General features: G+C 36.5%; 1 protein-coding gene across 3 annotated transcripts in view; it reads left to right on the forward strand.

Moving 5' to 3' along the window:
* DGKB (diacylglycerol kinase beta) overlaps positions 1-15,233 on the forward strand; it is a gene marked incomplete at its 3' end in the record, with an annotated part of 923,203 nt that overhangs the window by 713,354 nt on the left and 194,616 nt on the right. For all 3 annotated transcript variants that reach the window (XM_082632047.1, XM_082632048.1, XM_082632049.1), the window contains one exon: positions 13,647-13,737. In XM_082632047.1, coding sequence (XP_082488173.1) covers positions 13,647-13,737 — 91 coding nt within the window. The remainder of the gene's footprint in view (positions 1-13,646; positions 13,738-15,233) is intronic.

Raw genomic sequence — 15,233 nt, forward strand, 5'->3', positions numbered from 1 at the left:
GCCACAGCTAGCCGGGAGGGAGTCCGGGAAAACTCTGGAGCTGCCGAAGAGGCAAGAGACTTTTTCTTCCCTCTTGGTTTCCTGGTGCGCGAGGAGAGGGGATTAAGAGCGCTGCTTAAAGGGGCTCCACAGACGGGCGCGAGTCGCGACTGAAAGCGCGGAGCCCAGAGACGGGCGTGGGACGCTGGGGCTGCTGCTGCCGCCGCCAAGAAGCCTGTGTGCGAGCGCAGGTCACTGCCCACACCGCCCTTCCGGGAGCCTGTGCAGCCCGCCACTGCCGGGGTCCCGGGATCCAGGGGCGGCTTCCCTGGGAGAACGCACGGCGCACCTCGGGCTGGTGCAACGTCACGCCGACCTCTGCCGCTGCAGGCCCACCCCGCACTCCGTGCCCCTCCCTCCCTCCCGGCCTGAGTGAGCCAGAGTCCCCGAAGCGGCTGCTCCTTTAACCCTGTCCTGTCTGAGCGAAGAACAGACGCCCTCCGGCGACCTACACGCAGAGGCGGGGCCAAATCCAAAGCTGAGACCCGGGAGCTGTGAGAACAAAGAAGAGAAAGGGAAACCTCTCCCAGCAGCCTCAGAAGCAGCGGATTAAAGCTCCACAATCAACTTGATGTACCCTGCATCTGTGGAATACATGAATAGACAACACATCATCCCAAATTGAGGAGCCCGGAGTCAGTGCTGTGCCTCTGAGGTGGGAGAGCCAACTTCAGGACACTGGTCCACAAGAGACCTCCCAGCTCCACATAATATCAAACGGCGAAAATCTTCCAGAGATCTCCATCTCAACACCAGCACCCAGCTTCACTCAACGACCAGCAAGCTACAGTGCTGGACACCCTAAGCCAAACAACTAGCAAGACAGGAACACAACGCCACCCATTAGCAGAGAGGTGGCCTAAAATCATAAAAAGTCCACAGACACCCCAAAACACACCACCAGACGTGGACCTGCCCACCAGAAAGACAAGATCCAGCCTCATCCACCAGAACACAGGCACTAGTCCCCTCTACCAGGAAGCCTACACATCCCACTAAACCAACCTTAGCCACTGGGGACAGACACCAAAAACAACAGGAACTACGAACCTGCAGCCTGCAAAAAGGAGACCCCAAACACAGTAACATAAGCAAAATGAGAAGACAGAAAAACACACAGCAGGAGAAGGAGCAAGATAAAAACCCACCAGACCTAACAAATGAAGAGGTAATAGGCACTCTACCTGAAAAAGAATTCAGAATAATGATGGTAAAGATGATCCAAGATTCTATTTCCCAGATCCATAATCTTGGAAATAGAATAGACAAAATGCAAGAAACAGTTAACAAGGACCTAGAAGAACTAAAGATGAATCAAGCATCGATTAAAAACACAATACATGAAATAAAAAATACTCTAGACGGGATCAATAGCAGAATAACTGAGGCAGAAGAACGGATAAGTGAGGTGGAAGATAAAATAGTGGAAATAACTGCTGCAGAGCAAAATAAAGAAAAAAGAATGAAAAGAACAGAGGACAGTCTCAGAGACCTCTGGGACAACATTAAACGCACCAACATTCGAATTATAGGGGTTCCAGAAGAAGAAGAGAAAAAGAAAGGGACTGAGAAAATATTTGAAGAGATTATAGTTGAAAACTTCCCTAATATGGGAAAGGAAATAGTTAATCAAGTCCAGGAGGCACAGAGAGTCCCATACAGAATAAATCCAAGGAGAAATACGCCAAGACACATATTAATCAAACTGTCAAAAATTAAACACAAAGAAATCATATTAAAAGCAGCAAGGCAAAAACAACAAATAACACACAAGGGAATCCCCATCAGGATAACAGCTGATCTCTCAGCAGAAACTCTACAAGCCAGAAGGGAGTGGCAGGACATAATTAAAGTGATGAAGGAGAAAAACCTGCAACCAAGATTACTCTACCCAGCAAGGATCTCATTCAGATTTGATGGAGAAATTAAAACCTTTACAGACAAGCAAAAGCTGAGAGAGTTCAGCACCACCAAACCAGCTTTACAACAAATGCTAAAGGAACTTCTCTAGGCAAGAAACACAACAGAAGTAAAAGACCTACAATAACGAACCCAAAACAATTAAGAAAATGGGAATAGGAACATACATATCGATAATTACCTTAAATGTAAATGGACTAAATGCTCCCACCAAAAGACACAGAGTGGCTGAATGGATACAAAAACAAGACCCATATATATGCTGTCTACAAGAGACCCACTTCAGACCTAGAGACACATACAGACTGAAAGTAAGGGGATGGAAAAAGATATTCCATGCAAATGGAAACCAAAAGAAAGCTGGAGTAGCAATTCTCATATCAGACAAAATAGACTTTAAAATAAAGACTACTAGAAGAGATAAAGAAGGACACTACATAATGATCAAGGGATCGATCCAAGAAGAAGATATAACAATTGTAAATATTTATGCACCCAACATAGGAGCACCTCAATACATAAGGCAAATACTAACAGCCATAAAAGGAGAAATCGACAGTAACACACTCATAGTAGGGGACTTTAACACCCCACTTTCACCAATGGACAGATCATCCAAAATGAAAATAAATAAGGAAACACAAGCTTTAAATGATACATTAAACAAGATGGACTTAATTGATATTTATAGGACATTCCATCCAAAAACAACAGAATACACATTTTTCTCAAGTGCTCATGGAACATTCTCCAGGATAGATCATATCTTGGGTCACAAATCAAGCCTTGGTAAATTTAAGAAAATTGAAATTGTATCAAGTATCTTTTCCGACCACAATGCTATGAGACTAGATATCAATTACAGGAAAAGAGCTGTAAAAAATACAAACACATGGAGGCTAAACAATACACTACTTAATAACGAAGTGATCACTGAAGAAATCAAAGAGGAAATTAAAAAATACCTAGAAACGAATGACAATGGAGACACGACGACCCAAAACCTATGGGATGCAGCAAAAGCAGTTCTAAGAGGGAAGTTTATAGCAATACAATCCCACCTTAAGAAACAGGAAACATCTCGAATAAACAACCTAACCTTGCACCTAAAGCAATTAGAGAAAGAAGAACAAAAACATCCCAAAGTTAGCAGAAGGAAAGAAATCATAAAAATCAGATCAGAAATAAATGAAAAAGAAATGAAGGAAACGATAGCAAAGATCAATAAAACTAAAAGCTGGTTCTTTGAGAAGATAAACAAAATTGATAAACCATTAGCCAGACTCATCAAGAAAAAAAGGGAGAAGACTCAAATCAATAGAATTAGAAATGAAAAAGGAGAAGTAACAACTGACACTGCAGAAATACAAAAGATCATAAGAGATTACTATAAGCAACTCTATGCCAATAAAATGGACAACCTGGAAGAAATGGACAAATTCTTAGAAATGCACAACCTGCCAAGACTGAATCAGGAAGAAATAGAAAATATGAACAGACCAATCACAAGCACTGAAATTGAAACTGTGATAAAAAATCTTCCAACAAACAAAAGCCCAGGACCAGATGGCTTCACAGGCGAATTCTATCAAGCATTTAGAGAAGAGCTAACACCCATCCTTCTGAAACTCTTCCAAAATATAGCAGAGGGAGGAACACTCCCAAACTCATTCTACGAGGCCACCATCACCTTGATACCAAAACCAGACAAGGATGTCACAAAGAAAGAAAACTACAGGCCAATATCACTGATGAACATAGATGCAAAAATCCTCAACAAAATACTAGCAAACAGAATCCAACAGCACATTAAAAGGATCATACACCATGATCAAGTGGGGTTTATTCCAGGAATGCAAGGATTCTTCAATATACGCAAATCAATCAACGTGATACACCATATTAACAAATTGAAGGAGAAAAACCATATGATCATCTCAATAGATGCAGAGAAAGCTTTCGACAAAATTCAACACCCATTTATGATAAAAACCCTGCAGAAAGTAGGCATAGAGGGAACTTTCCTCAACATAATAAAGGCCATATATGACAAACCCACAGCCAGCATCGTCCTCAATGGTGAAAAACTGAAACCATTTCCACTAAGATCAGGAACAAGACAAGGTTGCCCACTCTCACCACTCTTATTCAACCTAGTTTTGGAAGTTTTAGCCACAGCAATCAGAGAAGAAAAGGAAATAAAAGGAATCCAAATTGGAAAAGAAAAAGTAAAGCTGTCACTATTTGCAGATGACATGATACTATACATAGAGAATCCTAAAGATGCTACCAGAAAACTACTAGAGTTAATCAATGAATTTGGTAAAGTTGCAGGATACAAAATTAATGCACAGAAATCTCTGGCATTCCTATATACTGATGATGAAAAATCTGAAAGTGAAATCAAGGAAACACTCCCATTTACCATTGCAACAAAAAGAATAAAATATCTAGGAATAAACCTACCTAAGGAGACAAAAGACCTGTATGCAGAAAATTATAAGACACTGATGAAAGAAATTAAAGATGATACAAATAGATGGAGAGATGTACCATGTTCTTGGATTGGAAGAATCAACATTGTGAAAATGACTCTACTACCCAAAGCAATCTACAGGTTCAATGCAATCCCTATCAAACTACCACTGGCATTTTTCACAGAACTGGAACAAAAACTTTCACAATTTGTATGGAAACACAAAAGACCCCGAATAGCCAAAGCAATCTTGAGAACGAAAAATGGAGCTGGAGGAATCAGGCTCCCTGACTTCAGACTATACTACAAAGCTACAGTAATCAAGACAGTATGGTACTGGCACAAAAACAGAAAGATAGATCAATGGAACAGAATAGAAAGCCCAGAGTTAAACCCACGGACATATGGTCACCTTATCTTTGATAAAGGAGGCAGGAATGTACAGTGGAGAAAGGAAAGTCTCTTCAATAAGTGGTGCTGGGAAAACTGGATAGGGACATGTAAAAGTGTGAGATTAGATCACTCCCTAACACCATACACAAAAATAAGCTCAAAATGGATTAAAGACCTAAATGTAAGGCCAGACACTATCAAACTCTTAGAGGAAAACATAGGCAGAACACTCTATGACATAAATCACAGCAAGATCCTTTTTGACCCACCTCCTAGAGAAATGGAAATAACGACAAAAATAAACACATGGGACCTAATGAAACTTAAAAGCTTTTGCACAGCAAAGGAAACCATAAACAAGACCAAAAGACAACCCTCAGAATGGGAGAAAATATTTGCAAATGAAGCAACTGACAAAGGATTAATCTCCAAAATTTATAAGCAGCTCATGCAGCTCAATAACAAAAAAACAAACAACCCAATCCAAAAATGGGCAGAAGACCTAAATAGACATTTCTCCACAGAAGATATACAGACTGCCAACAAACACATGAAAGGATGCTCAACATCTTTACTCATTAGAGAAATGCAAATCAAAACCACGATGAGATATCATCTCACACCAGTCAGAATGGCCATCATCAAAAAATCTAGAAACAATAAATGCTGGAGAGGGTGTGGAAAAAAGGGAACACTCTTGCACTGCTGGTGGGAATGTGAATTGGTACAGCCGCTATGGAGAACGGTATGGAGGTTCCTTAAAAAACTACAAATAGAACTACCATATGACCCAGCAATCCCACTACTGGGCATATACCCTGAGGAAACCATAATTCAAAAAGAGACATGTAGCAAAATGTTCATAGCAGCCCTATTTACAATAGCCCGGAGATGGAAACAACCTAAGTGTCCATCATCGGATGAATGGATAAAGAAGATGTGGCACATATATACAATGGAATATTACTCAGCCATAAAAAGAAATGAAATTGAGCTATTTGTAATGAGGTGGATAGACCTAGAGTCTGTCATACAGAGTGAAGTAAGTCAGAAAGAGAAAGACAAATACTGTATGCTAACACATATATATGGAATTTAAGAAAAAAAAATGTCATGAAGAACATAGGGGTAAGACAGGAATAAAGACACAGACCTACTAGAGAATGGACTTGAGGATATGGGGAGGGGGAAGGGTAAGCTGTGACAAAGTGAAAGAGCGGCATGGACATATATACACTACCAAACGTGAGGTAGATAGCTAGTGGGAAGCAGCCGCATAGCACAGGGAGATCAGCTCGATACTTTGTGACTGCCTGGAGGGGTGGGATAGGGAGGGTGGGAGGGAGACGCAAAAGGGAGGGGATATGGAAACATATGTATATGTATAACTGATTAAATTTGTTATAAAGCAAAAAAATAAAAAAAATAAAAAAAAAAAAGAAGTAGGGCTTTATTTTGTATTGATGCAGACAAACCTTCATTACATTTTCACTATCAGTTTTGGCTAGGCTCTACATGTGTCTATTTATATTAGTGAGAAATACTCTACCTTAAATATTTCTGTATGTAATCTCAGATATCATGGTATATTTTATTAATTCAAATATCACCCACTGACTCTATTTCTAAGTTTTTGGATATGGAACAGGGGAAGGTGAGAAGTGTGAACTTACCAACTGCTTACTAGTCTGTGACACTGATAAAAGCATCAGTTGCAAATTTGGGACACTTCAAAAAGGGATGTGTTGTGAGTTTTTTCCCAAGATTATTTCAAGTATATAAACATGGAAATAATTCTTTAAAAATTCAGGGGATAGCAAGTCAGATGAGGAAAGCATATTCAGTGATATTTGCATATCTAGTCACAAGATAAGCACAGGGAATTATGCTGAACAGAAATTCTGTACCTTACCTCCTTTACTTCAGTTACCACCAAATTTCACATCTAGAAAAATAGTATTGTATAACAAATATATCACCTCATTTGGATTTTCCAAATATCTCATTGATAATAATATATGTGAAAATTCTCTTAGAACTATAATGGACAGTGCTGTCAGTGTGCTTTTGGCTGCAAGTAACAGAATACACAAAATAAATAATAAGAGTCTATTTATAAATCTCACATGAGTGGAGATCCAGAAATGGACTGTTTCAGAATTGACTGATTAGGAAGTTCAACTCTCTTCAGGAATCTGGGTCAGCATCTCTGGGTATCCCTTGCCTTTCCTTTCATGGTGATAAGATGGCTGCTCCATTTCCAATTAGAATCTCCTCCCTTGACAACATGCAAAAACAGGGGAAAGAATGGGCCTAGCTTTCCCATTGTACGTGTCTCTGTTTCAGAATGGAAAATCTCTCAGGTCCTGTTTGTCAGCGCTAGATTACACTGTCATCCTTAGTTGACTTATTTCAGGAGAGGGGAATTAAAAATACTTCTAAAGTAGAAATATGAACAAAATAACCGTTTAATGATGATCACCCATCTGACCTACAACATTTCCCTTATGGCTTAGAAAAAAGTTTCATGTGATGCTGCATTCATTATTATATTTAATGAGAGTATGGGAAAAAAGCTAGAATTTCTGAGTTACATTTTGCACTTCCCATATGATGTTGGGTGAGTGACTTCTAAACCTCATTGGGTTTACCTGTGACAGTGCCATGCTCAGTAACAGCAGAAAATATGGCTATCACAAATTTCATTTCATCTCCCTAACAGTTTTCTTAAAGAAATTTTTATGATTATGAAATACTTATTTTAATAATAGAGATCTAATTATTATTGAAAGATATTCAGGTCTAAACATCTTGGACACCATTTAAACATTTTATAGGTTTAGTTTTACATTTCATATAATTATTTATCATTGTTTTTTGGGGACTTACTATGTATGTATACTTCTTTAGACTCTGCAGTATGGCATTACTACTGCTTTTGTACTTTTCCATTAGACTATCCATCTCTTTTTACATACTAAGGTGGAATATTTTATGATTCTGTCTGAAGTTTCTGTAGCCTGTTTCATTGTCTCTTGAGGGCTTAATAATCATACCTTAAGAATGAACATTAGATACAAGCATTTTTATATGTCATTTAAAAAAATATATCTTTACCCGTTGTGTGCAAACATGAAAAATGTTTGCTGTCTTCGGTGTGGATATAAAATGTCCCCACTGTAGTCATTACAGCCATGTTCCTTCCTTATGAAATAATGTTATCAACATTATTCTTTTGCTATGAGAGTGTATAAATTGCTATTTTAAAAAAAACATAGGTTTGAGGGTTTCAATAAAATGTAGTTCTTTTTTTATAAAATATAATCATATTAAGAGCAAAACCTCACTACATTTAGGAATAAATGAGTAACCCTATAACCAAAGTCTGGTGTAACGTCTCTTGGCAATGAAAAACAAAACTGAATTGAGTTCTGTGACATAAATCTACCATTTTAAACACTTACCCTATTGCTGTAAGTCAACAGTGACACGTCTCTCATCACCACTATTGTTAGCCAAATTCAAAATTCCTGCTGTGTTTCTAGAGTATTCCATCAAATTGTAAGACTAAATTTTGTATTAAAATAAAGTTATCAAATTGTTAGAAACATTGTTCTCCATGAGAAAATAATTTTAAAACCAGTTTTGAAATGACTGTTGAAATGCTTTCATAACAGGACAAAAATGAAAGCAAACTAATGTAAATGATGAGATTTTTGAAACATCTTTAATGAGTAAAAAATATTCATTTAAAATCCATTTTAACTAAGCTACTTAGGACATTATGTTTTTGCTTTCAATTTAAAAGCAAAGGTCGGGGGGGGCTTCCCTGGTGGCGCAGTGGTTGAGAGTCCGCCTGCCGATGCAGGGGACACGGGTTCGTGCCCTGGTCCGGGGAGGATCCCACGTGCCGCGGAGTGGCTGGGCCCGTGAGCCATGGCCGCTGGGCCTGCGTGTCCAGAGCCTGTGCTCCAAACGGGAGAGGCCACAATAGTGAGAGGCCCGCGTACCGAAAAAAAGAAAAACAATAAAAGCAAAGGTCGGGGCTTCCCTGGTGGCGCAGTTGTTAAGAATCCGCCTGCCAATGCAAGGGACACGGGTTTGATCCCTGGTCTGGGAAGATTCCACATGCCATGGAGCAACTAAGCCCGTGAGCTACAACTACTGAGCCTGTGCTCTAGAGCCTGCGAGCCACAACTACTGAAGCCCACACACCTAGAGCCGGTGCTCCGCAACAAGAGATGCCCCTGCAATGAGAAGCCCGCTCACCGCAACTAGAGAAAACCCGCTTGCAACAATGAAGACCCAACGCAGCCAAAAATAAAATAAATTTAAAAAATAAATAAAATTTAAAAATAAAATAAAAGCAAAGGTCGGAGCTTCCCTGGTGGCTCAGTGGTTAAGCATCTGCCTGCCAATGCAGAGGACCTGGGTTTGAGCCCTGGCCCGGGAAGATCCCACATGCCGCGGAACAACTAATCCTGTGTGCCACAACTACTGAGACTGTGCTCTAGAGCCTGTGAGCCACAAATACTGAGCCCATGTGCTACAACTACTGAAACCCACGTGCCTAGAGTCCGTGCTTCGCAACAAGAGAATCCACAGCAATGAGAAGCCTGTGCACCGCGATGAGTAGCCTCTCGCCGCAACTAGAGAAAGCCTGCTCGCAGCAATGAAGACCCAACGCAGCCAAAAGTAAATAAAAAAATAAATTTATTTAAAAAATAAATAAAAATAAATAATAAGCAAAGGTGTGAGGACTTTATTATCTGATGAGCATGTTATTCATACAGTATAGATAGAATCAGTTAAGGATGCTTGAAAAGGGATTCAAGTGTCTATTAGAAGAGTTCAGATTTATACATGTATAAATGGTCTTCCAATAGCTGCTGTATCACCACTAAATACATGAAAATAATAAAAAGCACACCTGTGAGAAAAAGTTGACATTTAATTTAAGAGTAATTTCATTGCATTAAAACTTTCTGTGTGTTTGTGACTTTAGAGTTTTCTACAGTAAGGTAAATGAGGCAATTTCACCCTTTTTATGTTGAATCTTTGTTAGGAGTGAGTGTCGTATCTAATTAGGTTCTTTGGTATTATTTTTGGTAAATGCACTGGCAATTCATGTTTGTTTGTTTTGTTTTATGTTTGCTGCATTAACATTACTTAGCAGGCAAAGTTTAAAAAAAAAAACAAAACCTTTGTAAACCAGGAAGAAAAGTTCCAAGGAAAATATATTGCTAGAAATTAAAATGGGTATTTGAACAGAACTTATAGAACTAAATATTAACTAAATTTCATTATGACAAGAATAATTTTTTTGCCTGAGCAGTATTTCTGATAGTTCACATTTTCCTGAGGATATATAAAAGAAGGAGAATTACTGGTAGTAAGAAAATGCCTGGTAAATTGGAGCTAATTTTATTTTTACCTGACCATCTGGTAGCCAAGCACTTTAAATATTAAACTAAAACCTGTAGACTTAAAATTAAATTCATTGAAATACGGTTTAGTATATTAATGACTTAAAATTATAACAGTATGAATAACTTTTTTTGTAGGACATTTGTCATTGTACCTGTAACCACAAAACCTGTGTAAGAACAATAAATTTGACTCTGGTGTGAACATTTCATAGTGGGTTAAATGTCCAGTTACCTTGTTCTTAAAATCCACAGCTATATGTTTTCTCTGACAAATCTGAGTTTGAATTATTTGGATCATTTTCTAATGTGAGCCATAAAAATAAATAGCATACATGCTTAAATGTGCTTTTTTGCATTTCTACAACCTAAAGACCAGTTTGGTTGAAAAAAAATAAAATTTAACAGCTTTTAATTTGTCATGTGGAATCTGGTTCTATGTGCTTTTTATTGCCTCCATATATTTATCTAAGTGAAACATAAAATGGTTGTAATAATGGAGAATTTAAAGCAGCTTTTGCACATGAGCAGTAATGCTAACTAATATGGTGAATAAAGACTGAATGTAAATTCTCAGAATTTCTGTTTCTTGTGATGTGTTTGCTAAAATGAGTATATTTTGGTTAGCTGATACAAGCTCCTCATCATCCTGGTTAAGCTATGAAGAACTTTGATGGACAGAATGGAAAAAAAATAGGGAGTAACCATTTACATGCAATTGGAAGCCATATATGTGTGTGTGTATGTATGTATGTATATATATAATTTTCAAACTGTGATACAGTGTACATTACATCACAGAACCTGTCAAAATGTAAACTCATAGCCCTTTCTTTGCTGGAGTAATGCTTTGATATTCCCACATATACCTCTAGAGATAACCTAGGTATGGCAGAAATCAGTATAATCTAATACCACGAGTTCCTATTGATTTTCCCTCATTTATGTCTCTTAAATTCAGCCTCCCCTTTCCATTTTCCTTGCCCCTTGGTTTAGGCCTTGAATTCTATTTCATTTGTACTATTCCAACAGCCACATTTCTGTCCACAGCACCAACATTTCGCCATTCCAGCCCAATTATTCATTTCTATGAGTTTTATTTATCTAACAAGGCTGGCTATGTCGCTTCACTGCTAACAGACTTCTTTCAGACATCCTATAAACCTATAATATCAAGTCCAAACCCCTTAACTTGGCATACCCATTCTGAAAAAGACCCTAGTTAGCCCATACTTAGGCAATCTGTTAAGTCACACTGCACTCCTAAAAACACCAGAACTTGTCTCACCTTCCTCCTGTTTGCCTTCTACTTATCCATTATAACGCTATCTTCTCTTCTAAAGCTTTCTGGACCCCTCAAGGCAAAAGCAGGTGATTCAGTGAAGTGTTTTTTCTCAATATTTTGCTCATATTTAATTTAGAGAATTAACTTTTCAGTTATTTTATATGCTCATAATCTTAACCATTCTGAGCTCCTTAGAGACAAAGATAATTGTGTTCATATTTGTATCTTTAGAACTAAACATAGCATATGGAAGTGAATGTTCTCATTAAACATTTGTTGAATGAATGACTGGATGAATAAATGAATCCAGGAAGGTCTGGATAAAAGGCCAACAGAAAAATATTATTAGAAAACTTGTTGAATGTAGAAAGACAATTCCAAACAGTCATAAAACATATACTACATATTATTCTGATTGTCTGGAGACCATTTCACACAGAACGATATTTTCCTCTCATATCATGCTGAATGATATATTTTTCATGATAATGACGAATCAATAGGAAAATATTTTTAATTTTCCATAAACTAAATTTTCCATTAACTTCAGCCATTGTATAAATTTGTAAAACTACATTTATTCTATAAAGTACATTATTTGCATTAATATAAACTTACATGTAAACTCAGGCCCACAGATCTTACTGTTAAATGTTTGCCCTGTTCTATCTAACTAGCTATCATCTATTTCTGTCTACTCAGATATATTAAATCAGGCCATAATCCAAGGAGATATGCTCTGGAAAAGAATAATGATTCATGGTGCTAGAGTCTTATGAAACTTATCTTGGTTTTCAGATTATTGGCCTTAATATGGTGATTAATGCAAGAAGGGCTAGTAAAAATTTTGTAAGCAAATAAAACCTTGTATGAGGCTAAATATTATTGGGTATGTCTAGATAGATAAGATTACTTTTATAGCTTGTAATTTTATATTGGAGAACTCTATACAACACAGCATAATAATAAGCACTGTATTAGGTTCCATGTCATTTTACGTAACAAGTAAGAGGGTTGCATTAAGCAGTAAGGTCCTTGCCAAGTGTCTTTTTTAATTGTTGAAATATTTTACATTCTAATGTGAAAAGTACATATCCATGTTTATAAGGAAAAAATAATTTGTTGTGAGAGAGATATTTGAATATCATTATAAAAATTCTTTTTGTTTTGCCTTCATGTGAGAAAGCATGTATCCCATTTTACCTGTGTTTTCTTCTAATTGAGGGTGTGATAGCTTTTAGACTATGTATAATTAAAAACTGCAGCTTTTCGTGAGAATGAATTTTTAAATCCACTACTGGCTAATATAAAAATCCAGTCAGCCTTTGTAAAATTACATTAAATGATCATTAATTTAATTATCTGGTACAAAGAAACAAAGATATGGTCATTGAGTTGTGGGAGAAAATAAATTTTGAGCATCTTACTTCTGGATTAAATACTGAAATAGTTTAAACTATATTTTCTTTGTAACTATATGTTGATAAAATATATTATTTCTTTAGTTCTTTCATGCTGTATCATAATTTCCCATTATTGTTCATATAACAGAGGACAGTATCTTTAAAAAATAATTAATAGTTATCCAAAAATTACTAAATTTTATATTTATGGATAACTTCTATTTTTTCTTTTTAATATAGTTTCCAATCATGATAATTTCTAATGAATGCATAGCCATCTAGAAAAATTGAGCATATTTAAGTTTGGTCTCCTTTTCCTCATGAAAAGCCTAGACTTTTCTTTTTTCTCTCTCTCTTTATGATTACAGAGTGGCTGGTCTAAAGTCAACTTGTCTAAGAACAAGCTAAGAATCATAAGCACTAAAACCATATTTCAAAATCTGAGCAACCAATATTATAGAAAAGGCAAAGATATACTTGAATCTGTCAGATCAATACATTCCTATAATCCCCTCCGGGACAATCATATAATTTGATGCTAACAGTTAAACTCTGAAAATTATGTGACCATCTATTACATAATGGATGGTACATGTCCTCAAACCTTTTCTATCACTTATAATACAAGACAGGCCTACCCCATTTCAAAAAATCCCTTCTGTTATTGATAATTGCCTAAGTTGCTTCTTCCTTTCCTTTTTCAGAATGAAGAACAAATTTTGGTATTTTGAGTTTGGCACATCTGAAACTTTCTCAGCCACCTGCAAGAAGCTACATGAATCTGTAGAAATAGAAGTAAGAAAATGAATTATCTTTATAATACTATGAAATGGCTTGAGTTTGATTATTAATATGTTGTGCTAGCCCATGGAAGGAGTTAGAATTTTAGCGACTCATATAGCTTGACCCAAGATTCTAAAACGTCATTTCTGTCACTCATTGAGAATCTAGCACATCTGAAATACTAATATAAAGTTAAGTTTGAGTATGAGTTGTTTAATACAGCATAAAAAAATGAGAGGTGGAACACAACTTTAGAAATCAGTGGGCATAGTATGGACAGAAAAATGTAAGATAAAAGAAAGTACTTGAAGGGAAAGAAAAAAAGTTGCAAAATACATTTTTAAAAACGTATTATTTTCAGGTCTCTATATCTTATAACCTTTAAAACACAGTTCACTAAAATTGTACTTACTTTTATGAATAAAGTTTAAAACATATACTTTTCCATTCCCATTCCCATTCATTAACTAGGTCTTTTCTCAGTTCCCGAGGTTGCCATTTCCCCATTACATTTGTAGGAAGTGGAAAAGCCAAGAAAGAGAGCAAAGATAGCAAGAAAAGATACACTTTAAAAAGATTTAGAGCAAATACGTCTAACAAAAATATAGACATTGTAGGACTAAAAATTTTGGAGACAAGTTATAATAGAAAATGAGTTAGTTTTATTGAGAGATTTTTAGGGGTTAAAGAAAAAGGAAAAGTTATATTTTGTTAAGTTGTAAAGACAAATCAAAGGAACAGAATTATGAAACAGGGACACCTAATGACTAGCTGATATGAATTGAGAAATACCGGCTTTAACACTTTTCTTTTTAAAAAGAAATAAATAGCTTGTCTACTGAGACCTAAATCATTAGTGGCAAATATTAGGGTAATAAGTTTGGTAGACAAAAGTAGTTATGGACCACAGAGAATCATAATAATGGTCTGGCTAGGTTCTTCATTATCCCAGCTTTCTAACTTACTGTTAATGATAATAACAGCAAAAGTGGTACTATTTCAGAATGTAATCTTTTTGGACTTTTTCCTCATCATGATTGACAAATAAATTGAAGTATTAGGGGTAGAATTGATTGTCATAGAACGGAAAAAGCTCTTCATGACTGAATCCGATCATAACCCTGAAAAGGGATAATCACAAAAGGTGAAGGATTTGGGCTCAATAGGCACTTACTGTGATTGCTATTTGTGATGATAAATATGTGTATGTTATTTATATATATATATATATATATAAATATATATATATAAATATATATATACTTATACAGCTATATGTACATATATATTTATAAAAATCATCTAAGACCTCCCTTTACCTTCAAAGCTCATTATTTGAGATATCATTATATAGTAGATTTTGAGCATTTCTGCTCTCAGAAACCGATGCTTGAAGAAAATCTGCAGCAAAAGGCAAAAATGAAAAAAAATTTAAGGTATGGCTTCTGGTTGAATATAGGGTGGATACCCTGAAGCCTCTTGCACCTCTCCTTACTTTCGCCTACCAC

This window comes from Mesoplodon mirus (genome assembly GCF_964341445.2).
Source record: "Mesoplodon mirus genome assembly, chromosome: 9".
Classification (NCBI taxonomy): domain Eukaryota; kingdom Metazoa; phylum Chordata; class Mammalia; order Artiodactyla; family Ziphiidae; genus Mesoplodon; species Mesoplodon mirus.